Consider the following 24858-nt stretch of genomic DNA (forward strand, 5'->3'; position numbering starts at 1 on the left):
GCAAAAGAATGAATCCGATCCCTACTTCACATCATATATGAAAATTAACGCATGGATTCAAGCTCTAAAACTGTAAGACTTTTATAAGAAAACAAAGGTATAAATCATTATGAACTTTCAATAAGCAATGGTTTCTTAAATATGACACCCAAAGCACAAGAAAAAATAGATTAAGTAGACTTCATCAAAAGTAAAAACTTTTGTGCAAACACACTATCAAGAAAGTGAAAAGGGGGCTTCCCCAGTGGCGCAGTGGTTAAGAATCCACCTGCCAATGCAGGGGACATGGGTTTGAGCCCTGGTCCGGGAAGATCCCACACGCCATGGAGCAACTAAGCCGGCGAGGCACAACTACTGAGCCCGCACACCTAGAGCCCGTGCTGTGCAACAAGAGAAGCCACAGCAACAAGAAGCCTGTGCACTGCAACGAAGAGTAGGCCCCGCTCGCCACAACTAGAGAAAAGCCCGTGCGCAGCCACAAAGACCCAATGCAGCCAAAAATAAAATAAATTAAAAAAAGAAGCAACACCATTCACTTCAAAAAAAAAAAGAAAGTGAAAGGACAACCCACAGAATAGGAGAAAATATTTTTAAATCGTACATTTGATAAGGATCTGGTATCCAGAATATATAAACTCAACAAGAAAAAAATAACTCAATTAAAAAATAAGGAAAAAAATCTGAAGACGTTTCTTCAAAGATATACAAATGGCCACTTAGAACACGAAAAGATGCTCATCACTAGTAAATAGGTAGATGAAAATAAAAACCACAGTAAGATACCACTTTATACCTACCAGGATTGTTATAATAAAAAAAAAACTAACACAAATAACAAGTATTGGTGAGAATGTGGAGAAATTGGAACTCTCATACACTGCTGGTGGGAACGCAAACGCTGCAGTCACTTTGGAAAACAGTTTGGCAGTTCCTCAAAAGGTTCGACATAGAGTTACCATATGACCTAGCAAAATCCAGCAGAAATGAAAACATATGGCCATATAAAAATCTGGACAGTAATATTCATAGCAGCATTATTCATAATTGCCCCAAAGTGTAAACAATCCAAATTTCCATTAACTGATGACTCAATAAACAAAATACAGCACATCCATACAACAGAATGTTATTCAGCCATAAAAAGAATGTGGTACTGAGGCATGCTACAATGTGGATGAACCTTGAAAACACTATGCTAAATAAAAGAAGTGGGACACAAAAGGCCACACACTGTATTATTTATTTGATGTATATGAAATCTCCAGAATAGGCAAATCCAGAGAGGGAGAAAGAGAGAAATGGTTTTCCAGGTGCTGAAGGAAGAGGGGTTACAGAACAGGGAGTATAAAGGTTCAGGTCCTTTTTTTATAGCTTCTCGAAAGTCTACTTTTCTGTTATGAATAATTGCTTTTCCCAGTTACCCCACATGAGTTGATAAAGACTCTGATTAAATTGTTTTATGTTTCCAAGAATAACTGTTATATCTTTTTATTATCTAGGTGGCAGCTTAGAAAAATTTTTATAGAATTTTGAATGATTTATGGTGTTCCATGTGTTCTAGTTTATGTTTTTCTAGAAAACATTCCACCAAATTACTAGCTTTCCAAAGGCTGTAGTACCATTTATAGTACTTTAGTATGACAACAGTTTAAAAAAATTTTTTTAAATTGAAGTATAGTTGATTTATAACGTGTTAATTTCTGCCATACAGCAAAATGATTCAGTTATACATATATATTCTTTTTTAAATATCCTTTTCAATTATGGTTTATCATAGGATATTGAATATACTTCTCCATGCTATACAGTAGGATCTTGTTGTTTATCCATCCATTCTATATATGACAGCTTACACCTGCTAACCCCAACCTCCCCCCGCCCCTCCCCCCTGGCAACCACAAGTCTGTACTCTATCAGTATGACAGCAGTTTTGTTTTAAAGCCAGAATCAAGTTGAATGTGACTCTAAACTAAAATTTATGCTTTGTTCATTTGTAAAACATGGATATATTGGTGTCATATTTCCTTTATTCTGTTTGATTATACACTTGTTAAAGGTAAATTTACAGATCAAATGATGAAACTTCATGTTTCAGTAAAAGTTTTTTCAAGAAAACTTGTCTTTTTATTTAAAGCTTCATGGGATAGAATTTATATTTAATCAAAATGACTAGATAGGATCCTTTTGCAGAGTCAGTCTAAAAGAAGCTAAATGGAATTGGTAGATCTTTTGGTTTTTGATATCTACTTTACTATAGGACTCCCAAGCAGGTACAGTACATTAATATGAAATACTTTGAAACCCATAATCTTAAAAAAAAAAGTGTGGAGGTTATACAAAAAGATCATATATCACTAGGTAGGAAGTTGAAATGACTGGCTGTGTAATATTTTTTAAAACCTTCATTTTGGATCAGCATACATATCCTTCCATTTTTCTCCCCTATTTTCAGTAGCATTCCATTTTGATGTTTAGCATAGCAAGCCAGAATAAAGTTTTATAATTCAGCAATCCTGAATTCTGAGTCATATTAAGATAAAAATGGAAATGAGACATGTACTGAGGAAAATTAATTTTCTTCTTCTGTAATGTCTAATTCATCTTCTTCTTGCTGATCCCCTCTTAGTCCACAAGTGGACACCTGTCCTGTTGCAGACACTTAGCTAAAAAAATCTCTGAAAAGGCAACTATGAATTTGCTCTTACAATATACAAGTGAGATGGATAATCGGGTGAATACCTAGAGCTTCTGAAAACCTCAAATCTCATCAATCTTTTGTATATTTTGGTAGGCACCAGTGTATACCTCTGAAGCTTTGCTCTGAAATAGCATTTCAGTAGTGATAAATTCTGAAAATACAGTCTTTATATCCTTTACTTTCTGCTTTTCAAAACTGCCAGCAGTTTCCTCCAGGTGAGCGTTGTTTGCACAACATCCAGGGTAGCTCTCTGTAAGTGGGTTCGCCATGAAATAACAGGTCCAGCGGATGGGTGTGCTGACTCGTCCTTTCTACTTCACGTAGCTGCTTAGCTTCTCCATTCCTTGATGTTGATGTCGCTGTGAGGTCATCCCGTTTAATTTCTACTATGGTTCCTTCGGCCGCAAGTCTCAACTGTGGTGGCACACCGATAATCCTTAAGTTCGGCACACTCCCCAGCGGTTTTTCCGGCCCTTGTTCAAATCTGGGGTCTCTGCGGAGACCCTCTCGCAGGAGAGTCGGCTCTGCCTCCCAGCCGGGCAGTTTTCTGCGCAGGCGCGCCGAAGACTTGGCACAGCTCTCCAAACTGCTTCCGGTTTGAGCGGCCCAGTTTCCGGGTACCGCTTCCTTCCCCTCCCACAAGACGCCCTTCTGGGCCTGGCCGCCAAGTTCTGACGGTGCCACCCAGAAAAGGCCCGGCCTGGGGGCCTCAGGCTTGTGGGGTGGCGGGCAGCCTCCCTCCCGGCCCCTGTGAGAGGTGGGCCCGGTCTCGGCTGCGGCCCACAGCCGAAATTCAGCACGGAGCGGAGGCTCCACTGCTCGCACCCGAGCAGCCGCCTCAACATCCTGCCGGGCACGTGGCCCGTGGCCCCGGGCCTGGAGCCTAACAATGCCTCGGCCTAGGCCGCGCCGGGGCCACAGTGCTTATTTTTGGGGTGATGAAAATGTTCTGGAATAAGATGGTCGCACGATCTTGCGAATATTCTACAAAACCTGCCAAACCGTACGTACACTGTTACACGGAGAATTTTATGGTATGTGAATTATATCCCCCAAACAAAAAAAATTTTCTACTACAGCAGTACTATACCATTTATGAGTGAGGCACATCCTAAATATCCAGCGACAGGTTCATGGGGATTACAGAGGATACTGGACTGCAGCGTGGAAAACGCTAACGCCACTGGTTTGAAAAGCCCTACGCAAAATGGCCTCCACAGGGGGCTTGCCGTGGCCACCCTGTGTAGGCGTTTATTTAAAACTCTACCTCACAAATGAGGAAACGGAAGCTTAGAGGGCCAAGCATGGTGCCCAGAAAGACACACTGCGTGGGGGAAACGGCATTCCACCCCTGCTGGTCCGGCCCCAGGACACCACCTCAACTACAATCTCCACCGTTATTTAAAACTGGAGTGTGGGGCTCTGGACTTTTGTTTCCTCCAGGAAGCAGTGGCCTCAGTCTTCTTTCCTTTGGGCTGTTTCTGCGTCTGCCAAGGTCTGTGGACCACACCACGCCCGTCCAGGGGGACGGGGTGTCATGGTTTCTAAGGATAACTGGGGAGACGACGAGGCTTCCTGGACACGGCGAGCGCTAGAGTGGAAGGCGTGGCTTAGTCGCTACCGTAACTCGGTGTGGAGGTTACCTCGGGAAGCTTGGGTTCATCCCACGGCTCCGTCACTTTACTAGTTCGCGAGTTACCTCGGGTAAGCAACAACCTCACTAGGGCTCTTCTGCGTCTGACGGAGGTATTACACTACCACCTACCTCACTGGGCTGGTGTATGGAAAGCTTAGTTAATGCCTGTAAAGCAGGTGGCAGTGCCTAAGCACTCACGAGGCGCTTGCGTTAGCTGTTATGCTGACCTGTTTGAAAAAATCAACCTCAACCTCAACTTTCAGGTAAGCCGCCACCAAGGGCCCGCAGTCCAGCCCCTGGCAGGTGTTGGGTGGCAACTTCACATCAGGATTTAGAAAAACGCTCCTTCAGGGCGGACACGGAGCGGTGACACTCGGGGTCCCCCTCCCCCCGTCTTTACGGCGGCAGATCCGACAAGACGCGCGAGCTCCACCCGCCCACCGATTCCTCCCTCACAGCCGGAGCTCGCCGGCCCAACCAGCCACCCACGCCAGGGTCGTGCCGGCGTTCCACGTGCTCGGCTCCTCCCCGCCCCTTTCTCGGGCCTTCCCCCGACCCCCATCCCACCCCGAGCTCTGTCGGGGTAGCAGCAGCCGCCCCTGGACCAACGCCAACAGTACTTCAGTCAGCGTAGACTTACTTGATCAGAGGGGCCTTTCCGGCTCTCCCTCGGGCGCAGGATCGGCAAGAGTGGGAGCGAAGCGTAGAAGGACGCGGAAACACCGAGGTCTAGAATCTGCCAGTTAGTTGTGTCCGTTCTCGCGTTGTCTCAGCGGATAGGGCCATGGCGGCCACCCCTTCCTTCTCAGTGGACGCGTTTTCTGACTGTCTACGCCAATGGGGCGGATCTTAGGGAGGGGGAAGGGATTGGGAGCTCGGCTCCGCCCAGGTCTGGTGACGATGCAGCGAGTCGGCTGCAGGCTTGATTGGGCTTTGCGCGTTTGGGGCGGGGCCGGGCGCGCTTGAGGGCAGGGCCGGGGCGGGGCCGGAGACTGAGTTCGGACCCCGGGAGCTCCGAGGCTACCTCTTCTCTAGCGGTGGGAACCCCACCCAGCACCGGGTATTTTCTGTGTCCAACCCGGTTGACAGGGAAGCCCTCTCGCCGCTGAAGATCCCTACCTTTAAAACTGTTACTTAGAGACGAGGAAAGATTGTGTTGTGGAAAGGTCGAAGGAGGCTCTGAGATGAGTGTGAGGAAAGAGCAACGCGTGTTGAACTGGTGGTGACGTGTTTGGTTGTGACCTCTGGTAGCTGAGGCTGCCCACCCTAGATCTGCGTGGCTCCAAGGTGCAGAGGAGCATGCTCTGAACTTCAGTCAGGAGGCGTTAGTTCTAGATCTAGTTCTGGTTCCTTCTTGCTGTGTGACCTAGGGCGAGTCTCTTCCCTTTCTGTGCCTTGATTTTTTTAAAAAATTATTTATTTATTTATTTATTTTTGGCTGTGTTGGGTCTTTCCCTAGTTGCGGCGAGCGGGGGCCACTCTTCATCGCGGTGCGCGGGCCTGTTACTGTCGCGGCCTCTCTTGTTGGCGGAGCACAAGCTCCAGACGCGCAGGCTCAGTAGTTGTAGCTCATGGGCCTAGTTGCTCCGCGGCATGTGGGATCTTCCCAGAGCAGGGCTCGAACCCGTGTACCCTGCATTGGCAGGCAGATTCTCAACCACTGCGCCACCAGGGAAGCCTCTGTGCCTTGATTTCTTCTGTTGAAACAAGGAAGTTGATCTAACGTTCTGATGTTCTCGCCAGTGCAAAGTTTTGTTCATACCACTAATACTTCCAGAATGGTCTCTTTGTGCTGTGCCTGTTCTAGGTATCAGTTGACAGCTGTCAGATCTAAAAGAAAAATGTAAGCCTGTGAAGGGCTCTTGACCAGAAGTGACAGTTTGCTTTTTTTTTTTTAAATCTAGATCTGGTTTATTTTTATTTTTGTTGAAGTATAGTTCATTTACAAGGTATTAGTTTCTGGTATACAGCAAAGTGATTCAGTTATACATATATATATATATTCTTTTTCCTGTCCTTTTCCATTATTCTTTATTATGGGATATTGTCTATAGTGCCCTGTGCTATGCAGTAGGACCTTGTTGTTTATCCATTCTATTTATACTCTGCTAACCCCAACCTCCCACTCCATTCCCTCCCTCACCCACCTTCCCTTTGGCAACCACAGGTCTGTTCTCTATGCAGAAGTCACAGTTCTGTGAGGAGAGCTGGGTTCAAATGGGCCAGGCTTGGTTGTTGCCACGAGCAGGCCTGGCGCACCATGTGCCCTGTTAACCCAGGGCCCTGTGAGTGGCTAGACCCATTAGAAAATAGGTTGTGGGGTTTATCAGTTGTACCTGTGTGTGAAAGCATTTCAGTAAATAACAAGGAAAGTAGGATTCCGCCTCTAAAGGATTTTGTATAAGAAAGGGTGTGGAGTGGGAAGAGGTGATGAGGGTAAGGAGGGAAGTGAGTATAGTCAGAATAAAGGACAGCTTCTTGAAGCTTGAGCTGCCTGGAAGAGAGAGCAGAGAGAGAAATCCTAAGCTGAACAAACAAGCTGACTGGAAGCCTGTTCATGGAGTAGTGAAGCATTTGTTTTGGCTGGATGGGTAGGGAGTCTTGGAAGCAAAACTGGCAGAATAGGTTGGGTCAAATGTCAAGGGTAAGGAGCTGGCAGAGGGAGCCTCTGAAGGTTTGAGAGTTGGGGAGTGATAAGACTAGAGCTGTGGTTTAGGGAAATCACCTGGGCAGCACTGTAGAAGAAACTAGAGAGGAAATATTGTGGAAGGCAGCTGGAAGCTTTCTTAGAAGCTTAGTGCAGCTACCGTCCCTGCAAAAGATAGTCAGGGTTGAAACATAGTGGTGGCAGCTGGGATGGAAGGGAAGGGTAGAGTCGAGACATTTCAGAGGAGGGAGAACCTGTAAGACTTGATGAACACTGTGTCAGGAGTCAAAAGGGATTCCAAGCTGAAGAGCCAGGGTCACGGGAGGAAGTCAGAAGGAGTTGGCTTGGGGCGTGCTGAGTGAATGAATGGGAAACAGCCAGCCAGAGGGGTCTCTTGAGTGTTCACTGAGGGAACCGGGTATAGGCACAGGATATGCTTTGGGGACCTGCAGCAGGCAGGCCAAGAGAAAGGATTAAAGAATATTTGCAAATCAATGCACAAAGGAAGCTTGACCTTGGGCAAATCTTTTGGCACCTCTGAACCTCAATTTCCTCATAGGTAAAATGAGGATAATGATACCTGCTGAAGCGGGTTTTTTCCCCAAATATATATATAATATTTAAATATATGTATTTAAATTTATTTTATTGAAGTGTAGTTGATTTACAATGTGTGTTAATTTCTGCTCTACAGCAGAGTAATTCAGTTAGACATATATATATTCTTTTTCATATTCCTTTCCATTATGGCCTATCACAGGATATTGAATACAGTTTCCTGTGCTCTACAGTGGGACCTTGCTTATTGAAGAGAGTGGTTGTGAGGAGTAAATGCAGTGACCATAAAGCACCTCACTGCTTGGTCTACACTCCCATGGACTGGGCACCCTTTATTATGTGGATGGCTTGATATGTAAATAGTGCATATTACTTATCAAAAGTGAGAATAATTTCTTTTTTTCACTTTATCTCCAGAATTTGAAGCCAAGGCAAATATGTTTTTCTTTGAAACGGCACCTAAAATGAATCAACATTAACTTTGACTACATTAAAAAAAACCACAATACTTTTTATAGTCCTTGTCATGTGCCACCTATTTTCTAAGCCCTTTCCATATATTGTTCTTTTAATTACAGCAACCCTGTGAGGCAGGTACTATTAATATCACCACTTTACTGATGAATTGAGTCACAGAGAGGTTAAGTAACTTGCTCAAGCTAGTGAGTGGCAGAGCCAAGATTCAAACCCAGGTAGTTTCCAGAGTTTGAGCTCTCCAGGCGAAAACTATCATAATGAAAGTCGAAAGACATACTCCAATTTGGTATAAAATATCTACAGCTTGTATCACAGAAAAGCCTAATTTTCCTAAAACATAAAGTGCTTCTACAAATAAACTCAATAGAAAAAGGAGCCGTGGCTATACCAACTATGCAGAAAAGGAAGTCAACATGAAAGGGTGCTCAACCTCACTCAGTGTAAGGAAAATATAGTTTAAAACTCCTCTGACATATCCTTTTTCATAACCAGATAGGAAAAATCCAAAACTTTGTTAATATTCAGTGAAGCTCTCATACAAGCTCTAAGGGAGACAATTTGGCAATATATCAATATTTATCAAAAGTAAAAATGCATATACCTTTGACCTAGCAATCACACTACTAGGAATTCATCCTAAAAATATAGTTGCTTATGTGCAAAATAACTTAGGTACATGGAACATCGTGTAATAGCGAAAGTTTGGAAGCCATCTTAGTGTCCATTAGTTAGAGACTAGTTAAAAAAGTAATGGTACATTCATTCAGTGGAATACTGTGTACTTAAAAAAAAAAAAGGAGGCTCTTTATATACTAATGTAAAATTACCTCCAAGATAGATTCTTGGTGAAAAAAGGAAGGTGAAGAACAGTACATAAAATATTACATAGGGTAGGCTTCCCTTGTGGTGCAGTGGTTGGGAGTCTGCCTGTCAATGCAGGGGACACGGGTTCAAGCCCTGGTCTGGGAAGATCCCACATGCCTCACAGCAATTAAGCCCGTGTGCCACAACTACTGAGCCTGTGCTCTAGAGCCCGCACACCACAGCTACTGAAGCCCGCGTGCCTAGAGCCCGTGCTCTGAAACAAGAGAAGCCACTGCAATGAGAAGCCCACACACCACAACAAAGAGTAGCCCCCGCTCGCGGCAACTAGAGAAAGCCCGCGCGCAGCAACAAAGACCCAACGCAGCCATAAATAAATAAAAATTAAAAAAAAATTAAATAGGGTGAAAAATATGTGTGTATGTATGTGTATCTCCCTACCTCTAGGGAGGGGACCTGGGTGGTTAGGTGACAGGGATGGGAGAGAGCTTTTCACCCCATTGTACCTTTTGAATTTTGACTATTGGCATATATTACCTATTAAAATATAAAATTTAAATGTTAATTAAATCTGCATACTATGCACAGCAACCAACTGCAGAAGTTGTTCATTTTAAGAGGTGACATGTAAATGAGTTTTTAAAGGAACTAAGACATCTGTCAAATCCCATCATGGAGACATGGATCCAAAATATAATCAATACAAGAGAAACATAATCAACATGTTCATTATGTGATAACAGTCCACCCAGAGCCCAGAAAAAGGATTCTTTTCATCAGAATTTACCAATGTTTATTCAGTAGTATCCAAGGGATGTGAATGTCTTGGTCACTGGAAATCTGGATCCAGAGTAATTCTCCAGTCCTTTCCCTAACGTGAATTAAACATCCCACAAAACTCTCCAAACCCCTTATTATGATTACACGTTCACTGAACTGCTGATGACCGATTCTATGACTCAGGACATGATTCTGGGAAGGAGGGAGCCCTGAGTAATGGGCAAGAATATTCTAGACACCAGGAAGTTATATATCCCAGTAATAATTAACCTATAGTATTGGTATTCTAGGTACTTGGGTGGACTGAAGCAGTTTCCAAGGGTCTGGTCCAAGTAACTGGTAACATCAAATGTTGGAATCCGGAAACCCAAGGATGAGACTGTGGTGCTTCTAAAATATTATTCTTAGCTAGTTAGCAGCCTGACCAATTTAACAATTAATAAAAACATGCTTGATTCAGAAAATTTAAGAAACAGAGAAGCATAAAATAAAAAATATACCCAAATTACCTATGATAAATCCATACCTCCAAAAAACCACTGTTAATATTTGGATGTCTTTATTTCTAAGCATGTATTTGTTGTAGTTGTTTATATAGTTCATTAATTCCTTCAACAAATATTTACTGAGCCCTTGGAATGCCATGCCTGTTCTAGGTGCTAGAGATGTAGTTGTATTTTTTTAATAATTAAAAAAAAATTCCTTTTGAAACAATCACAAACTAATAGAAAATTCCAACTATGTACAGAGAACTTTCACACTGGAATACTTTTAGTTGTATTTTCTGCAAACAAGGGTGTTCTCCTACATATTCTCAACGTAACTATCAAAATCAGGAAATTAACATTTTTAGACCACTACCATCTAATCCTTGGTCCCACTCAGGTATCACCCATTGTCCCAATACTTTTCTTAAGGGCAAAAGGATCTATTCAGAATCACATGTATTTAGTTATGTCTCTTAAGTCCTTTTTTACTTTTCATAACCTTGACACTTTTGAAGATTACGGTCCAGTTAATTTGTAGAATGTCCCTCAGTTTGGGCCCTCAGTTTGGGTTTGTCTAATGTTTTCCATGATTGGATTCAGACTGCATGTTCAACAGGAAAATCAGAGAAGTGACATGACATTCTTCTCATTGCATCCTATCAGGTGGCACGTGATTTTGGTTGGTCCCATTATGGATGACGTTAATTTTCACTTCTTGATTAAGGTGATGTCAGCCAGGCTTCTGCAATGTAAAGTTACTCTGTTTTTTTAATTTAAAAAATAAAAGTTAAAAGAAAAATTGAAATAATTAAAGACTCACAGGAAGTTGCAAAAATAGTGCAGAGAGGTCCCTGTACCTTTCATATAACTTCCCCAGTGGTAACATCTCATATAACCATGGTACAATATCACTCTTTTTTTTTTTTTTTTTTTTTTTTTTTTTTTTTGGGGTACGTGGGCCTCTCACTGTTGTGGCCTCTCCCGTTGCGGAGCACAGGCTCTGGACGTGCAGGCTCAGCGGCCATGGCTCACGGGCCCAGCCGCTCCGCGGCATGTGGGATCTTCCTGGACCAGGGCACAAACCCGTGTCCCCTGCATCGGCAGGCGGACTCTCAACCACTGCGCCACCAGGGAAGCCCCAATATCACTCTTTATCTTTTTGTAATTTGGCTAGTATTTGTAAGTCTATGTAAATATCCTACTCTTTATCAAACATTCAATTAATTTATGGGCTTATGGTTTCCTCTGTTATTCAGTGGGTTAAATTCATGCTTATCATTTATTTTGATGCTCAAATAGTCCCAGTTTTGCTAGTAGAAGCTCTTCCTACCTACTTCTGTGTTCTTTTGACATGTTCTCATCATTCTTTGATCATTCTTTTCTGGCAAAAGATGTTCCAGGCTCATCTTGTACTTTTCCTGCCCAGGCCTGGAATGAGTCATTTCTCTAAGGAGTCCAAGTCCCATTTAGTGGAAATTGGTATTTAGAAGCCAAGATTTGAGTGCCAAGTGTACTCATTGCTATTAGGGTATCCCTATTCCAAGGATACTGGAACTCAGGGTTGCAGTTGGGAATATATACCCACACACTCCCACACACAACACAAACATGCATATGCATTTACATCTACATCTATCTGTCTATCTATCTTGAAAACCATGAGTTCACACCAATACTTCCAATTGTAATCCATCACCACAGGGCTCATTCAAGTTTTTTCCCTTTCTATATTTGTATCTCCTTTCTCCAACAGTGAAGTTCCCATTATCTTTTTTTATTTACTTATTTGAACAGTCCCTCTGTATGTGGCCATACATAGAGGCGTCTCTGCCACTACTCCCTCCCCAATGCAGATGCCCTCCTAACCCCACACAGATTCTGAGAACCTGTGCTGGGACATACTCTCCACCCCCCACAAAGAGGATGCCTTCCTCACTCCTCCTGGGCTCCAGCACTCCATGTGAGAATATAGTTTTGGAGAGACAAAATCCTTAATTTCAAGGAGCTTACATTCTAATGGTGGGGGGGAGGGGAAAAAAGAAATAAAAATAAAACATGAGGTAATGATAAGTGCAATTAAAAGAAACACGATAATGTGATAGGAAGTGACTGGGGTGCTACTGTGGGTTGGTGATGTTGATTATTCTCTTTATGTACCCCCCCCCATCCTTCTTTGCCCTGCTCTCTGCATATCTACAAAATGTATTATGTTGGCTTCTCTGCAGCCTGCTTTCTGATTGAGTTCAACAAGCAGGAGATTGGTGAGTGGGAGGAGAGGGAATCCCTTGCCTGACTTGGGATGTATTATCTGCTTGCGGCGCCTCTCTGGCTCCAGCTCTCATCAGGCTCCAAAAATTCCATTTCCTCCCCTTGTCCCTTCAAGGCTCCTAGTGGTAATAGGTTCCCACTGTTGCTAGCTCGTGGGTGCCCCAATGGCCTTGTCTCTTTTTATTCTGCTTACACCTTTTTTTTTTAACATCTTTATTGGAGTATAATTGCTTTACAATGGTGTGTTAGTTTCTGCGTTATAACAAAATGAATCAGTTATACATGTCCCCACACCTCCTCCATCCTGCGTTTCCCTCCCTCCCACCCTCCCAATCCCACCCCTCCAGGTGGCCACAAAGCACCGAGCTGATCTCCCTGTGCTATGCGGCTGCTTCCCACTAGCTATCTATTTTACGTTTGGTAGTGTATATATGTCCATGCCACTCTCTCACTTTGTCCCAGCTTACCCTTCCCCCTCCCCGTAACCTCAAGTCTATCCTCTAGTAGGTCTGTGTCTTTATTCCCGTCTTGCCCGTAGGTTCTTCATGACCATTTTTTTTTTAGATTCCAGTATGGAGCTTCCTTAAAAAACTAAAAATAGAACTACCATACAAGCCAGCAATCCCACTACTGGGCATATACCCTGAGAAAACCATAATTCAAAAAGAGTCATGTACCAAAATGTTCATTACAGCTCTATTTACAATAGCCAGGACATGGAAGCAACCTAAGTGTCCATCAACAGATGAATGGATAAAGAAGATGTGGCACATATATACAATGGAATATTACTCAGCCATGAAAAGAAACGAAATTGAGTTATTTGTAGTGAGGTGGATGGACCTAGAGTCTGTCATACAGAGTGAAGTAAGTCAGAAAGAGAAAAACAAATACCGTATTCTGCTTACACCTTTGTTAAGAGTACCTTCATTAAATTCTTTTGAACCAACGAGTTGGATTCTATTTTAGGAAAGGGCTCTTGGAGGAAATGACTTTTTTTTTTTCTTTTTGCGGTACGTGGGCCTCTGACTGTTGTGGCCTCTCCCGTTGCGGAGCACAGGCTCCGGATGCGCAGGCTCAACGGCCATGGCTCACGGGCCCAGCTGCTCTGCTTCCTGGACCAGGGCACAAACCCTTGTCCCCTGCATCGGCAGGCGGACTCTCAACCACTGCGCCACCAGGGAAGCCCATGACTCTTTGTTTAAACAATTATTGTGAATCGTTTTTCAGGTTAATACATATTCTTCTACAATATGATTTTCAAAAACTCAATTTGATCAGTTGAAAAAGGAAAACATTAGCCAGGCGTGTCTTTCTGGAATTGTGTCCAGAATGGATTCTCCTGCTCCTGACCTGAGGCCTAAGAAGCTTGAGTTGTGCTTTCAAGGGGGTGATATGCACACTGTTGTGACTCTACCCCCCAGGCATCCAGATTAGCCAAGAAATGCGATTTTTTGGCCTCTTTATGATACAGACAGTATTTCCTTCATCAGAATTTGTCCTCAGTTGTGCATTTCTTCAATCCCTGCCCCGCCTAGGGAGGGTTCTCAGCCATTAGGAGTCAACAGAGCCCTTTCTTGGATATGCAGCCCATTGCAGGAGCCTCCTTTTTCTTTTATTACCTTGTCTTCTTAATGCCAAGAATTGTACCATTTGGAGGATTCTTCAAATAATTTTAAAAACTTTTTTCTGCCTCTGTTAGACATTTGCAAGACTGCGGGGTCTTCCCATCTAGATTGGAGAGTGAGAAGGGGCTTGCAGGAAGAGTACCTTGCTGTCGCTTCCAGAAGCATCATTCATTTCCTCAGCAAGACTGAAGGACATTAAAAAGATGTGCATTGTTTCCTGTGACTGGCTTTATCAGTGTCAACAGCTTTATAGAAGTAAAAAGCTATAGACTGAGAGAAGGAAAAAAATATCCTGCAGAATAAGAGTAGAAAAAAAAAATTCAGGCATGTAATTGTTCCAAATCTTACTGCCTCCCTGGTTTCCCCTGCATCTGAATTTCTGTTTAACACTGATAGGAGGATTGCCTTTAGGGGATACGAGGAAGGGAATAGGGACGAATTCGGCTTCAGTTTAGGTTTAGGAAACTATAGAAGGACTTGAAGCGGAACTGAATTCATCAAGAAACCCATATGTACTTGCGCCTGGGGAGGCTTTTAAAAAATCTGGTGAGAATGTTGTTCCTGAGCCCAGGAGAGGAATCTGCTGTGTTTTCCGGAATTATATACGTAGACAGTCAGGTAAACCAAGAAGGCTGAAGTAAGGAAGCTCTTCAACCACAAATAGTGTGCCCTCCCCAACTCTCAGAAGCTACATGCTCTCACAAGATTAATTTCTTCCTTGTTTTGTCCCAGATTTCACTACCTAGTCCTTTGTTAAGCATAAAAGGAGGTAATTTGAGGTATTGTGACCCCACTTTTCCAGATTAGAGAAATACTACACTATGGATAAACAAGACAACACATTTGAAGGTGTTTTGTTTATTGGAAGGAGCACACTTTATAAATAATGTTGCTTATTATTGTTAACCATCATCTGAAATACAGTCTAGAGTTTAAGACTGTGTGCTGTGGAGCCAGTCGGCCTGTTTTCAAATTCCTGTTCCCTCACAGTTTAGCTGTGGGACCTTGGGCATGTTTCTTGACTTCTCTGAGCCTATTTCCCCAATTGAAAAATGAGGATACTAAGGGTATCCCCTTCCACATGAGGATTAAGTACACGTGGATTATGCAAAGCACTTAGAACAGTGCCTGACCCACCGTGAGCACTTGAGAACTCAGTGGAACAGCACCCCCAAAGCTGCATTGTAACCTTGTCCCACACAGTGGGCATCCCAGCAGCGTGGCTGTACCCTCTTGAGAGAGCAGGAAAGGTAAAGGAGAATCACAGAGGGAGATTTCTTCCCAGGCATCTGTCTTCCCATTTTGAAGCATGGGTGTGATTTCCCTCCCTCTCCTCTGAAGAGGCCGCTCCTCCAAATGAGGCTGTCAGCCATGGTGGGTTTTGCTGCAGAAGCTTTAACCACTTCATTTTACAGGCTTCAGCAAAATAAGCTTCTCTTTCTATAAATGGCTTCCTCTCACTGCACCTTTGTGGACAGTGTCTAATGGTGGGGTTGGCTCATTTACTGGAGCCAAATAAACATTTGTTCACACTAGCCCCATGGTGATAGTACCACTAGTAATGAGCGGCCGCATTGCCCACTGCTGCAGGAGCCATTAGGGAAGCCCTGATAGAGTTCTGTTGATTGACAGGGGAGGTGTCAGAGGCACAGATGGGGCTTTCTGCCCCCAGAAGATCATGCAGTGCAAGTAGCCAGACCAATCATTCTTAGACTTGTGAAGTCAGGATATAAATTCTAAGAGGAATAAAAATGGGTGAGATAAAGGATTTGAGGTCTATGATTTAGAGTCATTTTTCAGGTTTCTGAAATGTTGAATAAGTTAAGGTAATATGACAATGCAATTGAAAGGACACTTCATAAGAGGGTAAAAGTTTGAGTAGTTCCACATTAAGGAACGAACTCTGAGTTGGTTTCCTTGTCAGAGTTTGCGTTCTCTGGGGGAAGCCTACATTCTCTGGTGCTCAGTAAATATGCATTGTAGGTGCTGAGCTGTAGGGGAGATCTTCAGAATGAATAGGGCCCATCACAGTGCAATATGCACAGAATAAATGTGACAAAATCCACTGGTCCCTGAATTACGACCAAACCAGCCTCTGTAAATACACTGGGATTGTGCGTGGCCAGCTGGTTGTCAGAGAACACTGAATTTATACGAACATGAGATTGCTACAGGAATAGGTGCTTCTCAGAATTTGCTTAAGGCAGGCTGGACAATCCATCACCAAGCATTTGTAGGTGCTGATTTTAGATCAGTTTGTTTTTGGCTAGATGGACTGAGATTTGCAGATAGATGGATATCCTAGTCACTCCTCTTTGTGCAAAGTACCAGAAAACCTGTCAGGTTAGCACAAGCCAAAGTAGAATTTAGCGGAAGGATTTTGGGATTTGTCGTGGTATCAAAGAGGCGGCGGCACTGGAGTTAAGAACTGGAGTATCAGGAACCCAGGTGATTTTCTCTCTGCCTTTTGAGAGCTATGTGAAAACTTTCATCTCTGCTTCTCTCTACACATCTGATTGTACTCCTTGACACAAATCTCTGCAGCCTCGTGCCTACTCACATGAGCAGTAAAGTTAAAAATAAAAGGTCTAACAGTGCAGGAAGGTTCCCTTTTCTCCACACCCTCTCCAGCATCTGTTGTTTGTAGATTTTTTGATGATGGCCATTCTGACTGGTGTGAGGTGATGCCTCATTGTGGTTTTGATTTGCATTTCTCTAATGATTAGTGATGTTGAGCATCTTTTCATGTGTTTGTTGGCAATCTGTATGTCTACTTTGGAGAAATGTCTGTTTAGGTCTTCCACCCATTTTTGGATTGGGTTTTTTGTTTTTTTGATATTGAGCTGCATAAGCTGCTTGTATATTTTGGAGATTAATCCTTTGTCAGTTGCTTCATTTGCAAATATTTTCTCCCATTCTGGGTGATGGCTTTTCGTCTTGTTTATGGTTTCCTTTGCTGTGCAAAAGCTCTGAAGTTTCATTAGGTCCCATTTGTTAATTTTTGTTTTTATTTCCATTTCTCTAGGAGGTGGGTCAAAAAGGATCTTGCTGTGATTTATGTCATAGAGTATTCTGCCTATGTTTTCCTCTAAGAGTTTGATAGTTTCTGGCCTCACATTTAGGTCTTTAATCCATTTTGAGTTTATTTTTGTGTATGGTGTTAGGAAGTGTTCTAAATTCATTCTTTTACATGTAGCTGTCCAGTTTTCCAAGCACCACTTATTGAAGAGGCTGTCTTTTCTCCATCATATATTCTTGCCTCCTTTGTCAAAGATAAGGTGACCATATGTGCGTGGGTTTATCTCTGGGATTTCTATCCTGTTCCATTGATCTATATTTCTTTTTTTGTGCCAGTACCATACTGTCTTGAACCCTCCTGCACTGTTGGTAGGAATGTAAATTGATACAGCCACTATGGAGAGTAGTATGGACGTTCCTTAAAACACTAAAAATAGAACTATGATATGACCCAGCAATCCCACTACTGGGCATATACCCTGAGAAAACCATAATTCAAAAAGAGACATGTACCACAATGTTCGTTGCAGCACTATTTACAATAGCCAGGACGTGGAAGCAACCTAAATGTCCATTGACAGATGAATGGACAAAGAAGATGTGGCACATATATACAATGGAGTATTACTCAGCCATAAAAAGGAATGAAATTGAGTTATTTATAATGAGGTGGATGGACCTAGAGTCTGTCATACAGAGTGAAGTAAGTCAGAATCAAACACTGTATGATAACGCACATATATGGAATCTAAAAAAAAGGTACTGATGAACTTAGTGGCAAGTCAGGAATAAAGACGCAGACATAGAGAACGGACTTGAGGACACGGTTGGTGGGGGAAGGGGAAGCTGGGACGAAGTGAGAGAGTAGCATTGACATATATATGCTACCAAATGTAAAATGGATGGCTAGTGGGAGGCTGCTGCATAGCACAGGGAGATCAGCTCGATACTTTGTGATGACCTAGAGGGGTGGGATAGGAAGGGTGGGAGGGAGGCTCAAGAGGGAGGAGATATGGGGATGTGTGTATACATATAGCTGATTCACTTTGTTGTGCAGCAGAAACTAACACAACATTGTAAAGCAATTATACTCCAATATATTTAAAAAAAGGTCTAATAATGTTTTAGAAATGAGGAGATATAACTAAAAAAAAATATTAAGGAAAAGAGGCCTCTGCCAAAAAAAAGTAGAACCCAGAGTTCAAGGAAAATGAAGAAAGATTCAGATTTCCTTGGCATCAATTGGCATCACTAGGAGGGAAGAAACGTCCGGGTACCCCAATGGTAATATGAGAGTGGAGGGAACCAGGACTGTCACACTTCCCTGAGTGAGGTACCAGGCAGGAACATGGGTGGAGTCAAGAGGAAGCAGAAGGAGGAGAGACTCATATCTTATAAATACCAAAATCAGGTCTGTGTGTTTGAGAAGTTTTTGATTTCTGCAGGACTGTCTTGCTGACTCAGGTCTAGGCAATACAGGTAATAAATTGGACATATCATTGCAGCCTCATCTGTTTTTCTAGTTGGCATTGCTACTAGAGAAAGCTGTCCTGGAAAAGGTGAAAAATACCCTGTAAGAGTGAAGGTGAGATTTAGTCCAAAAGTCATTAAGTAAGGCTAAGCAAGATAAGTAGCCATGTGATGGGGCTGTCAGATCCTGGGTGGGACAAGGAGGGCTTATACAAGGTGGGGGGATATTAGTGATGTTAGGAGCAGCAAGGTTAGCCCAGTGTGTGATATTAGAGCCTGAATGGGGTAAATATATATACTCAGCCAAGGGGCGGGCTGGGGAGAATGGGTGGGGCGGTGATGGGAGACTGGTTACAAACTGGGGCAGGAGTGGGAGGGTAAGGAAGGAGGGCGGGATTTGATCTGTGTTAATTTGCCTGGGCTGCCATAACAAAACACAACAGACTGGGTAGCTTTAAACATCAGAAATTGATTTCCTCATGGTTATGAAGGCTGGATGTCCAAGATCATGGTGTTTGCAGGATTGGTTTCTCCTGAGGCCTCTCTCCTTGGCTTGCAGATGGCCACCCTCTCACTGTCCTCACATGTTCTTTCCTCTCTGCATGCATTCTTGGAATCTCTCTGTGTCTCTCAGATTTCCTCTTCTAATAGGGACCCCAGTCATATTGGATTAGGGCCCACCCTAAAATTAAAATTAGGGCCTCATTTAAACTTAATCACCTCTTTAATGGCCCTATCTCCAAATAGAGTCACATTCTGAGGTACAGGAGTGTGGTTGAGGCTTCAACATATAAACTGGGTGGGGGGAGGACGCAATTCGGCCGAAAATATGATTCAATAAACAATAACACGATTCAATAAACAAATATATTGAGAATAATGGGAGAGAGGGTTCTTACTGTTGGAGAAGGGAGCTATAAATATAGGAAGATAGAAAACTACATTGGAATTGAGGTACTAAAGTAAAATCATTGTTTTCAGTATGTACAGATATATAGAAAAACAAATACAGATGTAAATGTGTGTATTGTACACATATGCATATATTTCATATCCCTGGCCACTGAGAGGGCCTAGGAACAGCAACACCCTAATAGCAATAAGCCCCCTTAGTGTTCAGACCTTGGTTCCTAAACACTATTTTCTAGTAAAAGGAATCTGTTTTTCTTTTTCTTTCTTCCTTTCTTTCTTTCTTTCTTTTTTTTTTTTTTTAAGAAATGCCTGATTCCAGGGTTAGGGCAGAGAAAGTCTAAGATGAATCTGGAATATCCAGTTTGAAGGGACTCCTACTGGTTAAATCTGGGGCAATTTGAGCATCAAAATGAATGATGGTAGTAATGGATTCTAAACCATTGAGTAAGTAGGAATCATTGAGTCCATACTGATATAACTAAATGAATAAATAAGTGAAGAGAGGAGAAAACTTTTTCTAACAGTAGAATGCCAACAAATGGAGAAGGGATGGTGGGGTTAGAAAATCACTTTTTGTCAACCATATAGAAATAATTCAGCAAAGAAACATCAATGGATGCTGAAACTAGAGGGTAAAAGTTTTTTTTTAATTGAAGTATAGTTGATTTACAATGTTGTGTTAGTTTCAGGTATACAGAAAAGTGAATATATATATATATATATATATATATATATTCTTTTTCAGATTCTTTTCCCTTATAGGTTATTACAAAATACAGTTCCCTATGCTATACAGTAGGTCCTTGTTGATTATCTATTTTATATATAGTAGTGTATATATGTAATCCCAAACTCCTAATTTATCCTTCCCTCCCCCTTTCCTCTTTGGTAACCATAAGTTTGATTTCTATGTCTGTGGGTCTATTTCTGTTTTGTCAATAAGTTCATTTGTATCTTTTTATTTTTTATTTTTAGATTCCACATATAAGCGATATCATATATTTATCTTTCTCTGTCTGGCTTACTTCACTTCGTATGATAATCTCTAGATCCATCCATGTTGCTGCAAATGGCATTATTTAATTCTTTTTTATGGCTGAGCAATATTCCATTGTGTATATATACCACATCTTCTTTATCCATTCATTTGTGGATGGACATTTAGGTTGCTTCCATGTCTTGGCTATTGTAAATAGTGCTGCAATCAACATTGAGGTGCATGTATCTTTTCAAATTATAGTTTTCTCTGGGTATATGCCCAGGAATGGGATGGCTGGATCATATGGTAGCTCTATTTTTAGTGTTTTAAGGAACCTCCATACTGTTTCCCATAGTGGCTGCACCAATTTACATTCCCACTGACAGTGTAGAAGGGTTCCTTTTCCTCCACACTTTCTCCAGCATTTATTATTTGTAGACTTTTTGATGATGGCCATTCTGACCAGAGTGAGGTGATACTCAGTGTAGTTTTGATTTGCATTTTAGAGGGTAAAAATTTGGTGAGGTAAGGATATATACATAATTTCAAGATACTGCCTAAAAAAATACTTGTTAATTACATAGTGGGAAAGGGTAATTTATACAGTGGAGAAACCTGGCAGATACCACCTTAATCAAGTGACCAAAGTTAATATCACCTGTAATGACACAAATCTGGATTGCGTACCATCTGATAACATGGAGTGAGAAGGGGACTTCCCTGGTGGTCCAGTGGGTAAGACTCTGCGCTCTCAATGTAGGAAGCCCGAGTTTGATCCCTGGTTGGGGAGCTAGATCCCGCACGCATGCTGCAACTAAGAAGCCCGCGTGCAGCAACTGAAAGATCCTGCACTGCCACAACTAAAAATCCTGCATGCCATAACAAAGATCCTGTGTGCTGCAACTAAGACCTGGCACAGCCAAAATAAATAAACAAACAAACAAATAAATAAATAAATATGCAGTGAGAAGAACATAGCATCACTTTTGTGGTATTCCTGCCCAAGACACATAACTTGAAACTAATCATGAAAAAACACCAGATAAACCCATGTTGAGGGACATTCTACAAAATAACTGTCCTGTAATCTTAAAAAGTTTCAAGGTCATGAAAGACAAGGGAAGTCTGAGGAACTATTCCAGGTTGAAGGGGACTAAAGAGACGACAGTTTTATGCAACGTGTTACCTGAATTGGATCTTTTAGTTTTCTAGAGGATATATATATATATATATATATATATATATATATATATATTTTTTTTTTTTTTTTTTTTTTTTTTTTTTTTTTTTTGCGGTACGTGGGCCTCTCACTGTTGTGGCCTCTCCCGTTGCGGAGCACAGGCTCCGGACGCGCAGGCTCAGCGGCCATGGCTCACGGGCCTAGCCGCTCCGCAGCATGTGGGATCTTCCCGGACCGGGGCACGAACCCGTGTCCCCTGCATCGGCAGGCGGACTCTCAACCACTGCGCCACCAGGGAAACCCCTAGAAGATATTATTGAAACAATTAGCAAAACTTGAATGGGTCTCTATATTAGATAGTGATAATGTGTAATGTTAATTTTCTGATTTTTTTTTTTACATCTTTATTAGAGTATAATTGCTTTACAATGGTGTGTTAGTTTCTGCTCTATAACAAAGTGAATCAGTTATACATATACATATGTTCCCATATCTCTTCCCTCTTGCGTCTCCCTCCCTCCCACCCTCCCTATCCCACCCCTCCAGGTGGTCACAAAGCACCAAGCTAATCTCCCTGTGCTATGCGGCTGCTTCCCACTAGCTATCTACCTTACATTTGGTAGTGTATATATGTCCATGTCTCTCTCTCGCTTTGTCACAGCTTACCCTTCCCCCTCCCCATATCCTCAAGTCCATTCTCTAGTAGGTCTGTGTCTTTATTCCTGTCTTACCCCTACGTTCTTCATGACGTTTTTTTGTCTCTCTTAAATTCCATATATATGTGTTAGCATACGGTATTTGTCTTTCTCTTTCTGACTTACTTCACTCTGTATGACAGACTCTAGGTCCATCCACCTCATTACAAATAGCTCAATTTCGTTTCTTTTTATGGCTGAGTAATATTCCATTGTATATATGTGCCACATCTTCTTTATCCATTCATCCAATGATGGACACTTAGGTTGTTTCCATCTCCGGGCTATTGTAAATAGAGCTGCAATGAACATTTTGGTACATGACTCTTTTTGAATTATGGTTTTCTCAGGGTATATGCCCAGTAGTGGGATTGCTGGGTCATATGGTAGTTCTATTTGTAGTTTTTTAAGGAACCTCCATACTGTTCTCCATAGTGGCTGTACCAATTCACATTCCCACCAGCAGTGCAAGAGTGTTCTCTTTTCTCCACACCGTCTCCAGCATTTATTGTTTCTAGATTTTTTGATGATGGCCATTCTGACTGGTGTGAGATGATATCTCATAGTAGTTTTGACTTGCATTTCTCTAATGATTAATGATGTTGAGCATTCTTTCATGTGTTTGTTGGCAATCTGTATATCTTCTTTGGAGAAATGTCTATTTAGGTCTTCTGCCCATTTTTGGATTGGGTTGTTTGTTTTTTTGTTATTGTTTATTTGTTATTTTTAAATTTTCATAACCTTGACACTTTTGAAGATTATGGTCCAGTTAATTTGTAGAATGTCCCTCAGTTTGGGCCCTCAGTTTGGGTTTGTCTGATATTTTCCATGATTGGATTCAGACTGCATGTTCAACAGGAAAATCAGAGAAGTGACATGGCATTCTTCTCATTGCATCCTATCAGGTGGCATGTGATTTTGGTTGGTCCCATTATGGATGACGTTAATTTTCACTTCTTGATTAAGGTGATGTTTATGTTTTATTTTGGTTAAGTATTTGGAATGTCCTTGTTTATAAGAATTATACCACAAAGTGTTTAAGTATGATGGGGCTTCCTGTTGGCAACTTATTTGCAAATGGGCAGGAAAACAAGAGGTCCTTTCTTTGTCCTAGTTTTACAAATTTCTTTGCATTTAAAATTATTTCTAAGTTACAAAATTATCTAGACAAAAAGTGAAGGGAAAATAAAGATATTTTATTGGCCAAACAAAAACTGAGAGTTTGCTATCAGCAAACCCACTAAACAAAATTCTAAAGCACGTTTTTTTTTTTTTTTTCAGGTAGGATGAAAAAGATCTCAGGTGAAAGGTTAGAAATACATTAAGGAATAAAGAGCAAAGAAAGGGATAAATAAGTGGGTAATCTAGGAGAATATAGACTGTAGAATTTCAAAGTAAAATAGATGACAATAGTAACATAAATTAGAGGGAGATATGTGGAGTTAAATGTTCTAAAAATTTTATTGAATTTTTGGGGAGGAAGGTTAGATAAACTGATTTCATTAGATTTTGATAAGTCATGGATATGTATTATAATTTTTAATGTACACACTAAAAGTAAAAGAATAGAAAAATAATATAGAGCTTCAAAGTGTGTAAGAAAATAAAATGATAAAAAAATGCTCAGTCAATCCAGAAGAAGGCAAAAAGGAGAGAAAAAGGAACATAAAACATATGAAACAAGAAGCAAGCACATGATAATGTAATAGACTTTAATTCAAATATATCAGAATTTACATTAACTGTATGTGGACTAAGTGCTTCAGTTAAAAGACAAAAATTATCGTACTGGATAAAAAACAAAACAAAACCTAAGTGTCCACTATTTACAAGAGACACATCTAAAACATAAGGATACAAAAAATCTGAGAATCAAAGGAGAGTGAAAATATACCATGTTAAATAGAAGAGACAGTTGTATGGCTGTGTAAGTACTGAACAAAACAGATTTATTTTAAGGCAAAAAGCATAACTAGAAATAAAATGGTCACTTCACGATGATTACAGGTTCAATTTACTAGGGTGAGATAATAAATCCACCTTTGAACATATAAACTTATATAAAACAAAAATTGATAGAACTAACAAGGAGAAACTGGCAAATCCATAATAATGGGCTATTTTAATGTATGTCTCTCAATAATTCATAGGACAAGCAGACAAAAGTCAGGAAGCACATAAAAGATTTGAACAACATGATGAGCAAACCTAATTTAATGGACATATCAGTATGCACAATACTGCATCCAATAACTGCAGAATACATACTCTTTTCAAGACCAAGTAGTATTTACTAAACTTGGAGATATCATGGGCTATAAAGCAGTCTCTGACAGACTTGAAATGATTGAAATAATAGTGTGCATTTTGTGACCACAATGCAATTATACCATAAATCAATAACAAAAAGATAACTAGAAAATAAATACCCTTGTGTATGCAAATCGTATTAGGTGTCTTTAGTTAGGTTATCCTGCAAATAAACAACCTCAGACTCTCCTTGACTTACAACACATTTGTTTTCCATTCATGTTAATATTTTCGCTGTTGCAGCTCTGCCCCATCTGAGCTATGGGCTAGCTTTAGGTCTGCTTTCTGTGTC

At 41.4% G+C, this 24858-nt stretch overlaps 2 protein-coding genes and 1 pseudogene across 16 annotated transcripts in view; 1 reads left to right on the forward strand and 2 right to left on the reverse strand.

The window, feature by feature from the left end:
* The window catches only part of DCAF4 (DDB1 and CUL4 associated factor 4), a 54229-nt gene extending 49077 nt beyond the window's left edge, over positions 1-5152 (reverse strand). For 5 of the 15 annotated variants that reach the window (XM_073800286.1, XM_033850947.2, XM_033850946.2 and 2 more), the window contains exon 1: positions 4975-5152. The gene's annotated coding sequence lies outside the window, so the exon portion shown is untranslated. The remainder of the gene's footprint in view (positions 1-4974) is intronic. The other 10 variants (XM_019921824.3, XM_073800288.1, XM_033850953.2 and 7 more) reach the window with 5 other exon arrangements.
* LOC101323848 (CBY1-interacting BAR domain-containing protein 1-like) lies at positions 291-3407 on the reverse strand (annotated as a pseudogene).
* The window catches only part of DPF3 (double PHD fingers 3), a 253145-nt gene continuing 232583 nt past the window's right edge, over positions 4297-24858 (forward strand). Inside the window, exon 1 of the mRNA XM_073800290.1 lies at positions 4297-4597. Within this exon, the coding sequence (XP_073656391.1) occupies positions 4554-4597 (44 nt within the window). The 5' untranslated portion in view covers positions 4297-4553. The remainder of the gene's footprint in view (positions 4598-24858) is intronic.

Source organism: Tursiops truncatus, chromosome 2 (genome assembly GCF_011762595.2).
Source record: "Tursiops truncatus isolate mTurTru1 chromosome 2, mTurTru1.mat.Y, whole genome shotgun sequence".
Lineage (NCBI taxonomy): Eukaryota > Metazoa > Chordata > Mammalia > Artiodactyla > Delphinidae > Tursiops > Tursiops truncatus.